At 36.1% G+C, this 21,129-nt stretch overlaps 2 protein-coding genes across 4 annotated transcripts; both read right to left on the minus strand.

The window, feature by feature from the left end:
• Positions 1-337: 337 nt before the first annotated feature.
• LOC137813806 (peroxidase 44-like) lies at positions 338-2,380 on the minus strand. The gene is made up of 2 exons (XM_068616237.1): positions 2,128-2,380; positions 338-1,208 (listed from the first exon to the last, which is right to left on the minus strand). Exons 1-2 carry the CDS (start codon positions 2,323-2,325, stop codon positions 480-482), a joined length of 927 nt encoding a protein of 308 aa, XP_068472338.1. The 5' UTR covers positions 2,326-2,380; the 3' UTR covers positions 338-479.
• A 4,187-nt stretch (positions 2,381-6,567) lies between these two features.
• On the minus strand, positions 6,568-20,725 carry LOC137813807 (uncharacterized). 3 transcript variants are annotated; one of them, XM_068616240.1, is made up of 3 exons: positions 20,184-20,725; positions 10,569-12,644; positions 6,568-9,917 (listed from the first exon to the last, which is right to left on the minus strand). In XM_068616240.1, the coding sequence occupies exons 2-3, from the start codon at positions 11,022-11,024 to the stop codon at positions 9,180-9,182; spliced, it is 1,194 nt and encodes a 397-aa protein (XP_068472341.1). In that variant the 5' UTR covers positions 11,025-12,644; positions 20,184-20,725; the 3' UTR covers positions 6,568-9,179. The 3 variants fall into 3 exon arrangements, with proteins under 3 accessions (XP_068472341.1, XP_068472340.1, XP_068472339.1); XM_068616239.1 differs by having other exon boundaries at positions 19,543-20,725; XM_068616238.1 differs by having other exon boundaries at positions 13,605-20,725.
• Between the last annotated feature and the right edge of the window lie 404 nt (positions 20,726-21,129).

Consider the following 21,129-nt stretch of genomic DNA (forward strand, 5'->3'; position numbering starts at 1 on the left):
CACTAAATTCGGTAACTAAAGTGTTATTTTCTTGTAGTGATATTTCTAGTTAACTCAAAAGTAAATGTTTATTAAAAAATATATGAATTCTTTACAAAACTATAACATTATTATGAAATAAAAAGATAAAAGGATTGTAATCTACTTAAATTTGTATTTGGTAAATAAAATAATTATATACTCTAGAAAATGTTTAGATGTACTAACATAGAGTGTTGTTCTAGTTTAATTAATAGTATTAACTTGAAGGTGCAAATACACTTAAATTAAATATTTGGAAAACAAAATTAATGTTAGGAATGGTAATCAATCTTATTAATTCAAACATGTTATGAAGTGCAAAAATGAAACATGTATTCCTTTACCAAAATGAAGTAGAAGTTACAAGAATGCATTTTATTGTAGTGAAATGGGTGCACATTACCATCAACCAAACCATTGAAACACAATTAATCAGAAACACAGGCACAAATTGTCCATCAGTTAAAAACCCTACAATTTTTCCTAATCTGTCCATCAGTTCCCACCAAAACCCTAATTTTCCCCATCTTCACAATAGCATCAATGAAACTCCTTTGAAAAGCCGCACTGTTCCCAGCAAAAGCTGACACCAAGCTACTCGACAAAGGGTCCAAAGCCAATTGTTGATCAATAAAAAGCACACCCTTCTTCAAAACAATTTGATTGTAGAATTCATTGTCAAAAACCATCGACGTGTTTTGGTCCAGAAAAGTTGTTGGATCTCCATTTTTGGGCCTGCAAATCCGGCCCAACTTGGCCTGCAAACCAGGGTCCATGTTGGGGTCCTTGAGCCTGTCGCGAAAGAAACTACAGTGCGCCAAACCGACGGTGTGCGCTCCCAAGAGCGTGACCATTTCATCCAATGACATGCCGTTTGCGGCGAAGGTTTGCTGCACCACCGACACAGAGGAACGTGGCCCTGGCAGCGCCACGTCAGAAGCTCTCGACACGACGCTGTCACGTCTTCCCGTTGGGACGTCGTATCGGGGCCCACCTGCCATGGCCACGGAATCACGTGTGGCCAGGGTTATTATATCCGCGCATGAAACCGTTGAAGGGCACGCTGTTTCCAACGCTTTTTTTATTTCGTCTATTAGCTCGAACCCCCGAACGGTGCCGTTTGCTCCTGCGGCTTTCTCAGATTGGTTGCCCTTGCTTGAGTCTATTAATATGGACGCGTCACACCCCTGAAACACACATTGCAAATGGAATTCAATCACTCAAATTATAAAAATTAACTTCATCAACTGTGTACGCTATGGTTCCAAGGCTCTCGGTCAAAATTTTGTTGACTCTATCTTTTGAAAATGTGATTAAAGATCTACACAAAATTATTAACTTAATTTTATTGCATAAATTTAAATGTTAATCCCATAATTTATTTCAATTTCGATTTAATCTAATGTCAAAATAGATTATGATCTTATAAATTGATACACAAATTAAGATAAAAAGTATATATTAAACAATATTTATTACATGCATAAAACTCGTATCAAGTATTGATTTACTCGTATGTTTTAGACTTTAAAATCTTTCTACATATACACTACTTTACACTTGATAAAAAACCGATGATTTAGACATTATCAATCAACATCAACAGCAATTTAAAAAATCTAAAAGAGAAGATGGAGATCTTTGCAACCTTTTATAAAATCATGTATTTTAAATAAAAAAGGAAATAAAAAAATGTGTATTTACATTGGACAACTTAGTGATAAATTGACGCTTAAACTTTATTAAACCGATTCTTAAATCTTACATGTGAATGATACTGGCATAAACGTAATTATTGTACTTTTGTTTTTTCTTTTTATACTTTTTACCCATTAAACTACTAAATTGAAGTTTTTGTTGGAATAATATTAAGACATGTCTAAATTTTCAGAAATTAAAAAAGAGGCTATTTGTTCAATAAAAATTAGATGAGTTACATATATTATGATGAAACATAAATACGAATTAATGATAGAAAATAGATGATTTTCTTTTCTTTGAAATGAACCGAAAGTGGTGTATGTGGTAAAAGATAAAGTATGATGATTGAAGTAAAGTTTAGAAAGTAAAAAGGAAAGTGGTGTGAGTAGTTTAGTTTGGTCTTACTCTGACAAAGCAATCATGGAAGTGCATGCGAAGCAAGGCTGCAGTAATGGATCGATCACGGTTGAATCTCCTTTGAACAACTTGTCTAACAATTTCCTCTGCTCTGGGGCAGCTAGACCCATAGAACCCAACTCTCAGGTCACCAAAAGCAAAGGGAAAGACAAAGAACAAGATAAGAATGGTGGTGAAGTACTTCATTTTCTGTGTTAATTGTTAGTGTTCCTGGTGTGTCATAGAAACTCAACAAGCTTGGGTGTATATATAATATTGTGGCCACTGATAAAGATTCACAAGTCAAAGTTGTGCTAATACCGTTTTTGTTCTTTTGTTTTGTAAAAAGGGCACATGGATTTTGGAATGAATCTTTGAGAAACCGTGCCAGTAAAAAGATTAGTTGAGTTACGTGGTACTTGTTTTTTTAAATGCAAAAAGATAATTATAAAAAAACAAACTTTTTAAAATTTCATGGTACTGCCAACTGGCTAGCTTTTACGTAAATTATGAGATATATACAAACGCGGTTTTGAATACTGCACTTGTTTTATGGTGTCTTTAAATTAATGCACAACAATAGCTGCAATTTGTGATGCATATATGTTATGAACTACATATTTTTTTATTCATGCTTGATTTTTTTTTTCTTAATCATCTATTGTTTTTGTTTTATTGTTTTTTTAAGTGTGGGTGATTTAACATTTTATAAGACTTGCAAGGTAATGTATGACACAAGAAGAATATTTTTCGTTGAAATTCGATTTCACATTTTTATTCTCCACTTCCTTTTAATCTAACAAGAGATGTTGCACAAGAAACATTAATTGAAGAGGTTGCTTTTAAAGTATCACAAATTGTAATAAACCCTAGATAGTACTTCTTTTAAAAAAATAATACCCCTGATAGTACTTGCATAATTAAAGACATACATGCTAATGTACTTTAATCGGTCAGTAGTGGTTTAAAGTCACATGGTTTATGGATTTAGTTCTCAAATTTTAATGAATGAATGTCTCTCTCATCAAGAGAATAACAATATTGAACTTCAAACAAAAAAAAATCATCTATAGAAAGAAATCGTGTTTAATAAAGTCACTCATTTCAGCTTCGCTATTATTTTATTTATATTATTTTGAAAGCTTCAAAAAACAATATAAAGAGATAACAAAAATAAAAAAAAAATTCTTGTGGGGTGGGAATCCAAGGATAGAGAGATTGCATAGACTAAATGGGTAAAATTATGTAAATCAAAAGAAGAAGTTGGATTGGGGATAATAGATATTGAAAGGTTCAATTTGACACTGTTGACCAAATGGAAGTGATGGGCCGGGTACAAAATCAAGGACTTTTTGGAAGGAGGTTCTAGACTCTAGGTACGATTCATGGAGAAATTTAAACATGAACAATAGAGTTAAGGATGGGTGGTGATTGAGAGATGTTTGTAAAGCATGTCATTTAGTACAGTGAGAGAATTGGTTTGATAACAACATAGAATGGAGAGTAGGGCCTGGTGATAAAATCAAGTTTTGGGAAGACTATGGGTTAGTGGAACTCCTTTAGCAATTATGTTTCCTAGATTGTATGTTCTATCAAATACTAAGGACAAAACTATAGAGGAAATCGGTAAATGGTGGATGCTAGTTGATTTTGGAACTTCTCTTAGAGAAGGGAAAGGTTAATGTGAGAATCTATTCAAGAAGAGCAACTTAAGAAAACTTTTGTTTTATCAACAAAATAATTAAATTAATAAAAAGTACAAAGAGGTGTTTCAATCCATTTACAAAATAGGTACCATATCAACGTAAACATCAACGTTGTATCATTAAAAAAAATGGTAGACTCTTATTGTATGACATCTACCTTTATACACAAAATACTTGGAAAAATACAACTAGTTCCATTAAATTTTATAAATAGTAGATTAATTCATGGTATGCTGAAATTATAATCAATATGAATTTATTATTTGAATACCACCAATTTAGATATTGAAGTCTTAAGTTTGCATTTGTATATGAAATTGTTGTAGATGCATTGAAGAATAGATTTAATGCATCTTCCTTTGGAAACTATTGCAATAAACTTTGTAATTATTATCCCCTCTGGTACTTTGGACCCCATTCCAGACTATCAGTCCATAATTTGTTCAAGTTTGAGGTACTTCCTTGTTACTAGTTCTCTTAATGTTTTGCTCCTTTACATGACCATCCATTCCCTACAGAACCAACATGTAAAAGGTAATGTTAGGTTTTTTTATTTTTCATCCAGGTCCAGACTTTCAGTTGTGCCATGTGTAATACTTCTTCAACATCTTTAAAAACTATCCTATTCCTATGATCCCATATAGTCCAAATCAATGTAATAAACAATTCCATCCACACCAAATTTTTCTTTTGACTTAACTATAGAAGATGAAATTGTTGGAAATGAGTCAAAGACTTATTGTGTTGGACAAATTAAACTCCTATCCAACTACAACATATGTTCCATTTTGTAGATGCTAATTGAAGAGTAAAAAATAAATTATGAACAATTTCATCATATTTTTGGAAAAGAGGACATAATATACTTAAATTAATCACTCTCCTTACAAAATTCAACGTTGTGGGAAGTTTCCCTTTATAACCTTCCACACAAGGGTTTGAAAAATAGGTAATGCTTTGACAAATCAAAAGTGATTTGAATCATGGTTCATATTTGTGGAAGTGAGGAATGAGAGGCAGCGGAAGACATGATTGAAGTGTGAAGGAAACCTTGAAAATGAACAAGTGTTGGCAATGGTGTATGCGTGAAGAGGAAGTTGGTGAGACCAACCTTCCAAGAGTTTATTAGGCCTTCTAGGCTTGCAAACAAGAAGAGATTTGAGAGAGAATGATTTCTTTATTTAGAAAACTTCATTCACAATTATATCAAATCTAAGTACAAAATGTTTAAGCAAGGTATTTATAAGAAAAAGAGGTAGCTTGTTCCTCAAGCTACCTAATCCTAGGTAAGCTAGTTTAACCAACATGCCTTTTCAAAAGTATATCTACAAAATAAATTTTCTATTACAATTGTATTCTTCTTTATTTATCCAGATAGTGCTTTAGTCCCTTGTTTAGTGTGTATGGTGGCTTTGGATGGTATTCCATCAAAAAGGCTTTCAGATTAGTGATATTTTCATTCTTGTGCTATTTTGCAATATGGCATATGTTGATTTTACTGAGTAAATTCAATTCTTTTCTCCTAACCATGTCCATCTGTCCTGGTTGTCTATATACATATGCACATTATTTATTTCATTCATCAATTATTACCCTTGTGCCCTTTCTCATTAAAAATCTCTTCCTTCTCCATTGTAAAAATCATTCTCATTTACTTTTTATGACAAAATCTAAAAAATGATACTAGGGATGCATGGGTCTAGAAAGAGGATGAGGAACGTATATTGTTCCTGCCGGTTGACTAGATTGTCTTCGTGCGTAGCTACGAGCTGCGTATCAAGGACTCCTTTGTCTTCGTTCCTATCTTCACCCTTCGCCGTCGCTAATACCTGAAACAGAGAGACAAATGGGCGCTCTTGCGGCCGTTTGCACTCTGACGCTCAAGTCAGTAATGGCAGAAAACACCGTTGCACCTCCGTAACAGAACACCAAAGACACAATGCTCAGGGAAGCGCGTAACTGAATCGTAACTGAATTCTCTCTCGTGTTCTTAGATCACTTGTGTGTAAAGTGTCAAAAAAGGTAATGTTACCATCCTTTAGTTTGTTTACCTTTCCGGTGCTTCTGCCACGTGTCTTCTTCTGACTTAAGCGTAACTCTGTATGGGTGGCCTTACGACACTGTAACCCAACTTAGGGAAATCCCAGTGTGTAAGTCTCCCTTCTCAAAGTGCATCCTCTGCGGGGGGTGACAACGTGGGTGCCAACTCATGCGCCCAAGCCTCTAGTCACTCGCCCTGAGAGTGTTTCTGCCCTCCTCACGTGCCATGCATGCAAATTACCCCCTGGGACGTGGCCATCTCATGGGTCGTCTCTGTCTCAGTGGTTCTCTAACGATGGCGCGTACTGTCGCGTCCCCACGCCTCATGCTCGGATACGCCGTGAGGTGGACCTCTACCTACTAGTACTGGGGGTGTGGCTTAGAAACCACCTTTCTCTTCTAGTATTACTTTTTGGGGTACCGAGGCCAGAGGCCTCCACGCCCCTACTGTGCCGCCTCCTACTGTCACCTCCTCCACGGTCGTTCCTACCCGTGGGTATCGGGAGGTGGCACCACTCAGATGCAAGTGTTAGAATGGATGGCTTTAAACTAGAGGGGGGGTGAATTGTTTAAAGAGAATTTTCGCAAACTTTTAAAACAAGAATGAATTTATCTCAGGAAACAATTGATTCAGAAAAAACTATCGGTTGTTTCACAAAAACAATCGGTTGTTTATACCAGCAAACAACAAATAAAACTGAATTTAAAGAGTTAGAGATAGAGAGATTGTACACAGTTGTTTATACTGGTTCACTCCAAATCCAGAGCTACATCCAGTCTTCTCAGAAACCCTGAGGAAATCCACTAAGCAACCACACCTTGATCACTTACACAACAACCACGAGAATGACCTTGAACACCTCAAGAAACGCACTTTCAATCTTGATCCCCTCAAGGACACACAACCAATCTTAGCAAACACAGAAACGAAACTTGTCTTTACAGAGAATACAAGGATTACACTTGTTACATAAGATAATCTGAAATCAATACAAGCATAATCCTATTCCACAACTTTGATCAATCACACACTCTTAGCAATCTTAGCTCTTTGAAAAACTCAAAAACTCTTAGCAAAAGCTTGTCAAAGATCAATTGTCAAATATGTTTTTTTGAATATATTCAAAGATGTAGTTTGTTATCAAATCTTAACAAACTCTTAAATTGCATTAAAAGATTGGCCAAAGCATTTAATGACTGGAGCGTAAGCAGTTAAAACATTTAAAGCTCAGTCAAACAGAAAACAGTTTTTCTGTTATGGTCCCAAAACAAACAATCGGTTGTTTCCTCGAATCAATCGGTTGTTTTGGTACTTAACAATTCAACCATTTTAAAAACAGTTTTCAATCTTTTTCTCAAAACACCTAAGTACAAACAATCGGTTGTTTCGACAAAACAATCGGTTGTTTTAACTTAGTTTGAAAACATTTTACTTTCACAAAGATTGAGATTGCTTTCATGCATAGCTTCAACCCACTTCTCATCCTTGAGAGCTTCCTCTATTGACTTTGGTTCAATTTGAGAGACAAAAGTTGTGTGCCTGCAGAAGTTTGAGATGGAGCTACGTGTGGAGACACCTTCCTTTATCTGCCCTATGATGTTATCCACTGACAGATCTCTAGGAATCCTCCACTCCTTTCACTCAGTTGCAGAATTTCAATCGGTTGGTTCTGCGAATCAACCAGTTGTTTTTCTGCACAGATTTCCAGCTTCTCCAAACTGATGCTCTGTTCATCTTCTTCAGCACTGGTCTTTGGGATTTGATTGACTCTGCGATCTACCTCATCAAAGACAACGTGAACTGATTCTTCTACAGTCATCAACCTCTTGTTGTATACTCTATATGCATGACTTGTGAGTGAATAACCAATGAAGATACCACGGTCTGTTTTCTCATCAAACTTTCCCAAGTTTTCTTTTCCATTGTTGAGAACGAAACAGCTGCAGCCAAAGACTTTGAGGTGACTGATGTTAGGCTTCCTTCCATTGAAGAGTTCATATGGAGTTTTCTTCAAAATGGGCCTTATAAGCACCCTATTCATCACATAACAAGAGGTGCTCACTGCATCTGCCCAAAAATACTTAGGAAGTGATGATTCACTAAGCATTGTCCTTGCAAGCTCTTCAAGAGACATGTTCTTCCTTTCTACCACTCCATTTTGCTGTGGTGTTCTTGGAGCAGAGAAATTGTGCATAATTCCCAACTTCTCACAGAATTTGCTAAACTTTTCATTCTGAAATTCTCCTCCCTGATCACTCCTTATAGAACCTATGTTGTTGTTCTTTGTGTTTTGTAGTCTTCTTGCTAGCTTTTTGAATGCAGCAAAGGCATCACTCTTTGATTCCAAGAAAAGAGTCCAAGTGTACCTAGAAAAGTCATCAACAATAACAAGAGCATAATAATTTCCACCAAGACTCATAGTTCTTGAGGGTCCAAAGAGACCCATGTGAAGAAGTTCAAGAGGTCTCAAAGATGAAACAACATTTTTAATTTTGAAAGAACTTTTCACTTGTGATGTGATTCCAATAGCATAGAAGAGAAAGATTCTTGATCTTTTTAGGAATTAACTTGAATTGGACAATAGTTAGGCACTTTTCTTAGAATTGGATCAATGTTCTAAGTCAAGAACTCACCAAAACTAGCACCAAATCGAAAACTCATATGGAAGTTCCAATTATGATCAAATTGAACCGAAGAGAATGGAACAAAAGATAAGCAAACTGAATTATAAGTGTTGGAAATTAAACACACCGAACCAAATCAAACAAAAGGAAGAATAACTTGCTGGAAAATGGAAATAGCCGAACCAAAAAAGGCAAGAACAATTACGCTAGACATGAAAATGAAGAAGAAACAAAGCTAGAGAAAAGAACACTTATGGAGATGGAAGAGTAGGTGATTGATCACGCCACTTGGAGGATGGCTGCTCCAAGATTAGTGTGCTGCCGCCACTTGAGGACACCATGGATCCATCAAGATAAGACTAGAGAAGAAGGCTCAAAAGCTCTCCAATGCTCACTCAAAATTTGAGTATAGTTTCTTTACTCTAAATTCCAATCTGAAAAATACAAAGGGAGCACCTCTATTTATAGCCTAAGGTGCTGAAATGCAAGCTACACAAATTCAAAAACTCCCTCCTAAAGAGCTTCTAGAATCGACGCCAAAAACAATGCATGAGGAAGGTGTGACCTCTTCCTTCACTTTGGCACCTCCTATTCTACTCCTACACCTATCTACTAACGCACCCCCCCTCCTAAAGCTCCTAACTAAAGCCTAAAAGATGCTATAACAATAGAGGTTTCTAATGTTTCCCTCTAAGCACCTTCAACCAAAGAAATTACAAAAAGAGAAAATAATTGTCCCCTAGCTCCTAAAGCTTTGAACATGCTTCTTGTAACCCTTTGAGGTGGGCTTTGACCTCCATGGGCGTCTTCTATTTGTGCCTCTACCTCTTCTTGATCTTGTTGATTGGCCTCCATGTCCACTTGAGCTTGATCTCCATCAACTTGTTTCCCTTTTTGGCATGCTTCACAAATGTGATCCCTCTCAAACTTGAGTTTTGGCAGCCCAATCACAAGATCCTCTGAAATTAGCTTGTTCAAATGATTCATGTGAATATGAACAATTCTTCTAAGCCAAAGCCAAGATTCATCTTGCTTGGATAGAAGACATCCAATTGAACATGGTGAAGAGATATCTAGAAGATACACATTATTAACTCTCTTACCTACCAACATTACCTCTTTGGTGTTGGGTAGACAGATTTCACATGTGTTTGTCTTGAACATCACTTGATACCCCTTGTCACATAGTTGGCTAATGCTCAGCATATTATGCTTTAGGCCTTCAACAAAAAGTACATCATGGATTACCAAGATGTTCTCATCTCCTATGGATCCTCTCCCGAGAATTCTTCCTTTGTTGTTGTCTCCATAAGTGACATGTCTCTCTTGCTTGAAGGAGATACTCAAGAACTTTGATTTGTCCCCTGTCATATGCTTGGAGCATCCACTATCCAAGTACCATAGTTGCTTGCTCTCCTCCAAGATTTCCTACAAAAGAAATTTTCAAGTACAAAGATTTGGTCCCCTTATGAATATGGATCCATCTGGTTTATACTTATCAATTAAAGCTTTATTTCCCTCAGGAATCCACTTCATAAGTCCTTTAGGAACAACATGTTTTCTGATTTTATAGAACCTCACAGAATAACCTCTTTTCATGCAATAGAAGCATGTAACAATCGGTTCTTTCGATGGTCCAATCGATTGTTTTTCTGGAATTTTCGAAAAAGATTTTGAAAATCTATCTTGTTTGTTTTGTGGATTAAAACCCAATCCAGATTTTCCAAAAACACAGTTTTGAGATGCTAGAACTCTCTCAAAGTTGGATTGGCCTTTAGAAAGCTTATCCACTGTTTTAACAAGATAGTGGACATTCTTTTCAAGATTTTCACAATTTTCACAAACTAGAGTATCACACTTGCAAGAGGAGTTTTTGTAAATGATTTCCAGATTTTCAAAATCTGTTTTTGAATTTTCTAAATCCTCTTCCAGTGCCTTTACTCTGTTTTCAAGCCAGCTGTTCTTTTCTTTTAACCGATTGTTCAAGAGAGCCAATCGGTTGGCTTCTTCATGTGTTTCTCGAAAGGCTTGAAGCAATTGACCATAATTTTCAGAGTTTGAGGAGTTTGATGAACTTACACTACTTGAGTCATCCTCCCTTCTGGCCATGAAGCAAAGATTGAGGCTTTTCTTATTTTGCCTTCTTTTCCTTCTTGCTTGACTCTTTGTCATTGCTTCCTTTGGTTCATGAGCAGCCTTGAGAGTCTCCCACATATCCTTGGCAGTTTTGCACTTTGATATCCTGAAAAATTCATTAGTATCTAGTGCAAAAGCTATAATGTTTTGGGCAGACCAATCAAGTTGGGTCATCTTACATTCATCATTTGTCCATTTGGACAAAGGTTTTGCAATGAAAGAATTATCCTTTTTGAACTTTGGAATGTAAGGACCATTCTCAATTGAATCCCAAATTCTTTGATCAATAGATTCAATAAAGATTTTCATTCTTGCTTCCCAAAACTTATAATTCAATCCACAGAATAAAGGTGGTTTGTAGATTGAAGCACCTGCCTCAAAAGATAGTTTTCCAGCCATAGAAAAAAGATTTTTGATCAACTTGAATAACTTTCAAGAACCAAGCTCTTGATGCCAATTGTTAGAATGGATGGCTTTAAACTAGAGGGGGGTGAATTGTTTAAAGAGAATTTTCGCAAACTTTTAAAACAAGAATGAATTTATCTCAGGAAACAATTGATTCAGAAATTCAGTTCGCCAAAACAACAAGCAAAAGCTGCAGTACCAGAAAAAACAATCGGTTGTTTCACAAAAACAATCGGTTGTTTATACCAGCAAACAACAAATAAAACTGAATTTAAAGAGTTAGAGATAGAGAGATTGTATACAGTTGTTTATACTGGTTCACTCCAAATCCAAAGCTACATCCAGTCTTCTCAGAAACCCTGAGGAAATCCACTAAGCAACCACACCTTGATCACTTACACAACAACCACGAGAATGACCTTGAACACCTCAAGAAACACACTCTCCTTGGTCAACACATCTACACCAAGATTGTTGATCTTGATCCCCTCAAGGACACACAACCAATCTTAGCAAACACAGAAACGAAACTTGTCTTTACAGAGAATACAAGGATTACACTTGTTACAGAAGATAATCTGAAATCAATACAAGCATAATCCTATTCCACAACTTTGATCAATCACACACTCTTAGCAATCTTAGCTCTTTGAAAAACTCAAAAACTCTTAGCAAAAACTTGTCAAAGATCAATTGTCAAATATGTTTTTTTGAATATATTCAAAGATGTAGTTTGTTATCAAATCTTAACAAACTCTTGAATTGCTTTAAAAGATTGGTCAAAGCATTTAATGACTAGAGCGTATGCAGTTAAAACATTTAAAGCTCAGTCAAACAGAAAACAGTTTTTCTGTTATGGTCCCAAAACAAACAATCGGTTGTTTCCTCGAATCAATCGGTTGTTTTGGTACTTAACAGTTCAACCATTTTAAAAACAATTTTCAATCTTTTTCTCAAAACACCTAAGTACAAACAATCGGTTGTTTTGACAAAACAATCGGTTGTTTTAACTTAGTTTGAAAACATTTTACTTTCACAAAGATTGAGATTGCTAATGCTTTAGATTTAATCAAAGGGTGGATTATAACATATAAACTACCCCAGAACTAAGCTAAACCAGCACAGCAACACCAAGCACAGCAGAGGCTTCAACATCCTTCAAAGGATTTGGATTCTTCAAAGCTTGAACACCACTTGGTTCAACAACAAACACTTCTTGGTCCGAACCCAGCCAACGCCTGAGGTCGGTCAACACCCGAGGTTGGTCAACGCTCGAGGCCTGGTCGACTCCCTTTCTCACCTCATGGCGCCCCTGATGGGTCCTACCAAGTGTTTGACTTTGGTCTAACGCCCGAGGACGGGTCGGTACATATATATTCAGTGAGGTCTACTTATGACATGTTGCTATGCAATTTCCTTGGTAAAAGTAATTGTTTATTTAAGTTCTTATGGAGCTGGAAGGTTCTCCCTAGTGCGCTTCGCTTTGGGTGGAGAGTGATTTTGGACAAGATTCCAGCAAGGGTTAATTTAGTGCAAAGAGGGATGCAGCTGGATAATATGTTTATGTGCATCATGTAAGGAAAAATATGAGACAACCTCCAACTTGATCCCAACCTGCAAAATAATATGGGACAAATGTCATAGGTGGATGGGGTTAGCTCAATGAAACATAATAAGCTTAAGAATGATTTTCAACACTTTTACCCAATGAACCAAAATGAAAAACAAAACATAATTTGAAAGAGTCTATGGATAGCAATTTTATGGGGCATATGGAATCATTGGAATTCGGTCATATTTAGGCAAGGAAAATGGATGCAAAGGAAATATAATGCGCACAACAAAATGATTCATCATAAATTAAACATAAACATGAAGGCAGTACCTTTTTCATATTCAGATTTGTGCCTTAGCATAATGCAATGTTTAAAAGCACTGTAATATTATTTTATGTAGCCTCTGGTGTATTAAAATACAGTATTCTAACTAAAATGGTTCAAAATTGAGATGAGAGTGATTTGGTTGGTACTAGCGTTATTCATTTAGGGAGTGTATTGCTAAAGGTTGATAACTATCTTATTCTCTGTATGAACCTTTGAATTTTGACATATGTTGCACGAAGGTACACTACAACAAAATGTAAATTAACGTTAGCCATTAACAGATGCTAAGAGACGAAAAATGACGCATAAATGTTGGCTATGCGTCGACTACCTAACGGATGCTAAATCATGAAAGAAAAATGTGTTTGTGTTGACTTTAAAATGGGACACAATGGCATGAGCTTTTGCATCGGCTACGCCAACACATAAATAAGCATATAGGGAAAAAATCTAGCATGAATAGAAAGCTAAAAAATTCTCAACTTGATTCCTAAATCATTAAGATATCAATTCAAATATCAATTTTAAATGAGAACTTAATTCAAATTAAGCATAAAATTGTAATTGCAAATTAAATTTGAACAAAGAGTTATTTAATAAGTTCATGTTTGTTCAAATAAGCTACCAATCGAACATAAATTTCAAAATCCAACAAGAAAACAAAAAGACCAAATAAATCCAATAAACTCACCTTCAACCAAGTTCACATATAGAATTCAGCTTCACTTGAGCCAAAAACCATCAGACACAATGGTGAGAGGAAGAGGAGGAGAAGCAAAGACCACCGTGGAGGAGAAGATAAGCCATTGCAAACACGAAGGAGGAAGAACTGAGATGAAGAAGAAGCTCAATCCGAGATAATCATGTAGGACAACGCAGGTTCCGACAGAACAAGATGAGGCAACTTGCGAAGGCAGTGGTGGATGACAAAGTACACAGAGGAGAACCGCGGTGCCAGGGTTGGGAATTTGGGGAAAATGAAATGCACAAGGGGGAAATGGCAAGTGCGGGATATAATATCAATTTTGCGTTGGCCAAGCCGACGCTAATATCAGATCAATTTTGTGTCAGCCAAGCCAATGATAAAGTCGATGCTAACTATACACAAATATTAAAAGATTTAATTTCTTATGTCGCACAAGCCGACACGTGTTATTTTTATCAATTTTTTTATTAACATCAGTTTAGAGTGGGCTTGACCCACGCTACTTCTTTTGTGTCCACTTATTGTGGGTTTGGCCGACGCTATTTGCGTCCATCTTTTGGCCAACGCAAATCCTTGGTAGCTAATCAACGTTTTTCTTGTAGTGGTGGAAGTGCTCTCTATGCAAGTACTATGGAAAAAGGATTCTGAAATAAATATAGCTAAATGAAAACAAGGAAAGCTAAATTTATATACAGTAAGAAGAGTACAATGAAGGAATTTGTGTTAAAGAAAACTAGATGGTGACGAGCAAGACCAAATGTAATTGTTAAATCAAGGGAGGAAGCTTAAGTAGAGAAACATGCAAACATCCCTATCATCCATGCTCCTGAAATTTATCACGGTGGAAACTATAAAAGCAACACCACTCTTTATTGGTAATCTAACATCTTTTTCGTGAGGGCCAGTATTTTGACAAAAGTTGTGCCAACACAACTCTGAACTAGTTCAACTATGTTATAAGATAAATAATACCCGCCTCACTTATATTGTCTTTATATAGTTGTATTTAATCTATAATAGAAATAGAGGGAGAGATTAGAAAGTTGTTGGGAGGTTTAAAGCTATACAATATCTTATTAGTGCAGTAACGTGTCACTTTTGTGGGACTAATGCCTATAGGGTGATATATGGGCTATAATGACATATAACCCAACAATTTTTGTAATAAGGTTGGAACATCCCTTAAATGCTCTAATTTTAATTCATTATTCTTTATTGACAAAAAAATGACTAATTTATAACTATTCAAATATGTTAATTAATGAAATAAAAAAAATAATTAAATTAGTTGTTCATATATGTTTAAGTAAATATATTGTAGGTAAATTATTGAGGAATCAACAAAGAAGAAATAAATAAAGGAATGTAGTTAATTTATGGAATGAACTTAGAGTGGTGAATTATAGGCAAGAAGTGTTAATGAAGCAAAAATCAAGGGTCAAATGATTAGAAAAAGGTGATTCTAATACTAGATATTTCCATTCAACCATTAATCGAAGAAAAATCAGGAATAAGATTAAAGGAATAAATATAGATAGTGGACTATATATATAAGATAATAGTCAAAGTATTATACAACTACATTGAAATCTAACATAATTTATATTACAAAATCTACATTCATTAAAGGTAGAGGACTATTAGATAGTGTTTTAGTTCTCAATAAGCTTGTATAGGAGGTGAGATGCAAAAGAAAGAAATGTTTATTAGTTAAAGTGGACGATGAAAAAACCTATGATTTGGTTAAATGTGAGTTTTTCTATTATATGTTGGAGGCTAGGTTTTTGCACTAAAGGAAATAGATGATATATGGAGTCATCCACTATCTATTTTGGTTAATGTTAATCAAACCTAGGATTTTAAACCAACAAAGTGGCTTGTTGGCCCTTTTCTTATTTCTGATAGTGGCAAAAGATCTAGCTAGAGTTGTGAGACAAGAAATTAAAAAATATATGTTAGAATGAGTTATGGTGGGGAACATAGATATAAAGGTTAATATGTTTTAGTTTTCAAATGATACATTGTTTTTATGCAAACTAAAAATTCAAAATATATTTGTAGCTAAAAGCATACTTAGATGCTTAGATGCTTTGAGCTTTCATTCAATATTATAGTTAACTTTTGTAAAAAAATGATTGAAGGTTTAACATTGGGGAGGATGAACTGAAGAGGTTCTAAATTTTTTTGAATTGTTGTTAATGCCACTAATTGTTTAACTATTTAGGTATGAGTGTTGGGGAATCCAAGGAAACAACAATACTGGCAATCCATCTAGAATAAAAGCAAGAACAAATTAACAAGATGGAAAGGTAGGGTCTTGTCCTTTGTACATCAAGTGTGTCTCGTGAAATCTATCTTTATAACCCTACCCATATAATACATGTTCTCTTTACGACACCATCTTGTATTTGTGAAGTGATCAAGAAAATACAAAGGAAAATTTAATAGGGTTGGGGATGTTAGGACAAAAGATAACTGGGTTAAATGGGCATACATATGTAAATCTATGGATAAGGAAGGATTGGAGATTAAAGACATCAAGTTTTTTTTATCAGAAAAGAATAAATATATTAATTGGAGCATTTAAGGGATGCTCCAACCCGTATGCAAGAAATCAAGAGAGACACGTGTCTCTATCAAAACACAAAAAAACCAACACCTAGAGGATGTTGTTTAATGTAGCCTTAGTAGAAAAATGGAAATGGAGATTAGGAATAGAAAGCAAGGGATTATTTAAAAATATCGTAGAGTCAAAGTATGGGTCATGGAGGAAATTGAATTATACAAAGAGTACAAAGGGGAAGTCATGATGATGGAGATACCTACATGATCTATCTAGAGCTGGAGAAGAAAAGAGCTAGTTTGAGGAAAGTGTGGCTTGGAGAGTAGAATCTAAAAATAGGATAAAGTTCTGGGAGGATATATGGCTTAGAGAGGGGCCACTTGTGTACAAAATACCTTAGAATGTACGCTAATGCAGTTTTGAGCTAAGCAACACTAAAGTGTTAGAATTAGAGAGCTAAACAAGAGGGGAGATGAATTGTTTATGAAATATTTTCACAAGTATTGAAGGTAGAGTGAAAAGTTATGAAGAATCAATCAATTGAAAATTTTGTTCAACCAATAAAAAACTGTTTTATGTTTGATTCCAGAAAACCAATAACAAGGCTGAATACGAGGCCCTAAAGGTGATTCCAACGACTTCCTATGGATCCTCTCTGTCGATGGGTCCTCCAATTTGCAAGGGAGCAGAGTCGGCATCATCCTAGAACGATCGAATGGCATCCTAATCGAGAATTCCCTCAAATTCGCATTTAAAGCAAACAATAACAAGGCTGATTACGAGGCCCTAATAGCGGGAATGTTGTTGGCAAAGGAATTGGGAGCTCACTATTTTCTAGCAAAGAACGATTCAATGCTCATAACAGGGCATGTATCCGGTGAATAGCAAGCAAAAGATCCACAGTTAGCCTCTTACCTCGTTTAGCCGAACCTTAAGGTCGGACTAACTCAGTGATCTTGTCTTCTACATATCGTTTTAGTCGAACCCTAAGGTCAGACTAATCGGGTAACATTATTCTCTACACATCGTTTAGCTGAACCCTAAAATCAGACTAACTTGGTGATGTCGTCTTCTACTATTATTTTAGTTGAACCCTGAGTTCGAATACCTTGATAACGTTATTCTCAACACATCGTTCTAGCCGAACCCTGAGGGTCAGACTTACTTGACGAAATTGTTTACACATATTGGTTTGAACGAACCCTAAGGTCGGACCAACTATGCAACATCACTATCTGCATATCAAATTGAAAAACAACGAAAGACGAATCAACTCGAAGACACCAAACAACTCGGTTGACCATAGAATGGAAACTCAATGCTAAAAGACATCCCTATTGTCTTATTTTGTCTGGGCGCTCTAGTAGTACACCAGGAAAAATCATTGACACATGAAAAGGCATAACTAAGGAGGTTATAAGTTTAAAAATATACAAAAATGTTGAACAATAAACATTGACCGAATTGAAATGTCAAATATACATATAAGGGTCAAACATTGTTCATAGATTTGGGAATTGGTAAGAATAATTAAGACTCCCCAATAAGTTTCCCATCAACCACCACTTTGCATGGGCTCAACTCAGAAAAAGCCACCAAGGGGTGAACAATGGTTGTTTATTCCATGGCGGCCTCAAAGCCGACGGCCGACGACATATGACTGGGTCACATAATCTTTTAGTGTGTCAATCATCTTCTAGAGTTCGGCTTCTTTACGAGCCATCTCCTATTCCCGGTCTCCCATTTTCTTCTCCAACATATTAACCTTATTAGCTAAATCGGTTTTCTCTCTGGTCAGAACATGCCCTTCCTGAGTCTTGGTAACCAACTCCAAGCGTAAGCGATTGACCTCTACGGTCTCAGCTTGAAGGTGCTCATTCTCCTTTTGAAGTTGGGCAATCTGTTGAGTTTTCTTGCCTTTAGTTCTCTTATGCTCTTCCACCCCGATGTTAGACAAAGACACTAGCGCAATAGCTTGGCCGAGCAAACTTTCAACGTCGTGGCGGAGTCGGTCTTCATCACAAATCTTTAGCCTTGCTACATCATCTTCTAGTAAGAAGCATAATCTATTATGGGCTGAGATGTCAAAACTCGGATCCCACATCTCTTTCCTTTCGAGCTTCCAACAACTTCACATTCTTGGATTGTCAGAGCATTTTGGGTAGTAGCTCGGCCATTCGAGTATGAGTGTTCTGAAGGAATTGGTAGTTCCGATCTCCTTCTCTTAAAAACTAACGCAGAAGTAGTACGTTCATTCTGCTTGGAATGAACGTGAACGACGCCAGTTGGGGCACTCTCATTCGTTACTAAATTAACCTTGGTCGCCCTCATCCGCCTCGCACGTTCGGCCAACTCGGTCTTGTTGATCGAGGAAAGCATGTTCTCCACAAAACAAACAAAAAGGCTTAAAAATCTAAACATCTTTGAAAAGCTTAAGCTAGAAAGGGTGTATACCAATGTAAGCTTTGAGAGAACCCAATAGGTATTCTCTTGTCAAAAGCATCTATGTGTCAAAAAAAAAATTTGAGGCTCTCCAGGAATTCGCAAATACGCCGCTCCCTTGGGACAAGTTTTCGAGACGTCGAACACACTAGAAGCAAGGGTTGGGCGACTAATACAAGGGAAAACCATCTAACAAAGATGGGTCACTGACCGAGGCACGAACTTTTATAAATCGGCCTTTAAAGTTTTTGTAAGACGATTGGAAGAGAGTGAGTAGACCTCTTCTAGGAACACCATTTAAAGAAGCCCAAAGTTGTACACCAGAGTGTTTAAACTAAAAAATAAAATAAAAGAATACTTCCACAGTCGACAAGATTCCGAGATGGGTGCACAAAATAACAAAATCTCGGATTAATGCCCAGCTGTTCGGATGCAGCTGGGCAGTAGCCGTGTTAAGCTCGGTCAACAACTCTTTTTAAAAAGCTGAGAGAGGATGACACAACATGACTTTGGTGAAAAAGGTGGTATAAAAGAAACAAAAAGGCCCATCAGGGTCTGATGTCTCATCACAACACACCGGTCCGTCCTCTCTACATACTACTACCTTCACTAAGTTTTCGTCTTTTTTACTTAAACCCCCCAACTCCCTTAACTCTCTAATCTTTAAACGAGTGGTATAAATAGAGGTTTCGTTTAGAAGTTCTCTTTTGGCCTAAGGGTAAGTAGAGGCATAATCCATCTTTAAAAGCAACTAAAACATACACAACAATAAAGTACGAAGCATAGTTTAGAAAAAAAAATAAAAATAAATATATATATATATATATATATAACAAACCAATTGAATCATAATGAAGAGTATTGTCCAAACGAAATCAAAGCCATTGCCCAAAAGGAGATATGTATGATGAAACATACCTGATTTTTGATGGTTTGCAGTGGAGCAAGGTGGCACTCTGAAGGCAAGAGAAAGTTTTCTTTTCTTTGATAATTCTATGCAAGCGTAACAAGTAAAATGAGGAAGAAACAAGTTTTTAATCTTTTCAAAGGGAAAGTTAAAACGACAGTGTTTCTCAACCGTTGATGGCATAACACATGTACGTACTATAATTAGTGGGACGAAACCGTCCCATCAGGTGACACTTCAAAATTTTTGAACCAACCACCCTCAAAACCAAATGTCTTTTCAAAACTGGCATAGGTAAGCCTCTTCGCCTCGTCCTTCTCGGTTCGAGGGTGGGAGGCTATGTACCGGACCCGAGCACTTAAACATGTCTTTTTGGACCTACTTAATTTAAAGCCCAAAATAGATAACTAGGCCCATATAAAAACATGCCCAATGGCACCAAAAGGGAGTCAACCCTAACAACTGGCGAACACATTAAAAGGTAGTGACAAATGTAAAAACAACTAAATGGATAACTGAACCAGTTAGTCATAGATATTCATTCTAAATCCTACTAAAATAAACAATTAGAGATAATGCTTTGACCACTCCCACCATAAATTTCAAAAGTCAACAACAAAATGAAAATACCAAATAAATAGATTAAACTCACCTTCTACAAAGTTCAAATATGGAATTCAGCTCCACCAAGATACATGTTTAAGTTCAATCTTTCAATCCCAAAACTCAATCCTAGTAACTGGAATATTGTGTTCAAATTAAGAAAATGAAAAGAAAAAATGAACGAACAGAGCACAAACTGTGGGAAGAAGCAAAATCATTCACTGGTTGGTGCACACTTGTGAGGATAAGATGGGAGGAGGAGTACGACACAAATGATTTGGGGAAGAACCCCATTGGAGACAACAACCACTAGACACAATGATGGTAGGAGGAAGAAGCGAAGGAGCCCAGACCACCGTGAAACAGAAGAGAAGTCGTCACGAACACAGAGGAGGAAGACCCGAGACGTCCGCGTAGGAGAAGGAAGAGCCTAGTTTGAGAAGATCGTGAAAGACGACACAAGTTGTGGTGGACCAGGAGGAGGCGACACATTGCGGAGGTGGAAAATGATGGTAGAGCACGCAGTGGAGGAGAGCCGCAACGCTCTAGGGTTGGAATGGGAAAATGAAACGCGTAAGGAAAAAATGGCCAAAACAAGATATAATATTAATGTTACGTCGACCAAGTCGATACTAATATCCTATTAATCTAATATTAGTTTTGCATCAGTGAAGTTGACGCATACTAATAAATAGTAAAATTTGTAAATTTCCTATAACTAATTAAATAACCTAAAAAAAATCAAATTATAACCTAATTTAATTAAATTTTTTCTTAAATAATTATTTATTAAATTATATATATAAAAATATATATCTTTTATTACATTATTACAACCTCCACATATCAAAATTGTATCATCATCAAAATCTTACTCTTTCTTCGTTTTTACTTTTAATTCCAAAATCCTAGTGACTAGTAAAAAGTTAGTTATAATCAATCTTAGTGATTTGTATTTTTATATGTACTACACAATACATTACAATCATTCTACC

This window comes from Phaseolus vulgaris, chromosome 1 (genome assembly GCF_000499845.2).
Source record: "Phaseolus vulgaris cultivar G19833 chromosome 1, P. vulgaris v2.0, whole genome shotgun sequence".
Lineage (NCBI taxonomy): Eukaryota > Viridiplantae > Streptophyta > Magnoliopsida > Fabales > Fabaceae > Phaseolus > Phaseolus vulgaris.

Bases quoted from the DNA above. Each gene is read 5' to 3' on its own strand.
- LOC137813806 (XM_068616237.1), bottom strand. From the start codon at position 2,325: ATGAAGTACTTCACCACCATTCTTATCTTGTTCTTTGTCTTTCCCTTT. The intron at 1,209-2,127 runs GTAAGACCAAAC...TGTGTGTTTCAG, and splicing joins TCCATGATTGCTTTGTCAGA to GGGTGTGACGCGTCCATATT.
- LOC137813807 (XM_068616240.1), bottom strand. From the start codon at position 11,024: ATGGCTGGAAAACTATCTTTTGAGGCAGGTGCTTCAATCTACAAACCA. The intron at 9,918-10,568 runs GTAAGTTCATCA...TTTCTTTTGTAG, and splicing joins GGGAGGATGACTCAAGTAGT to GAAATCTTGGAGGAGAGCAA.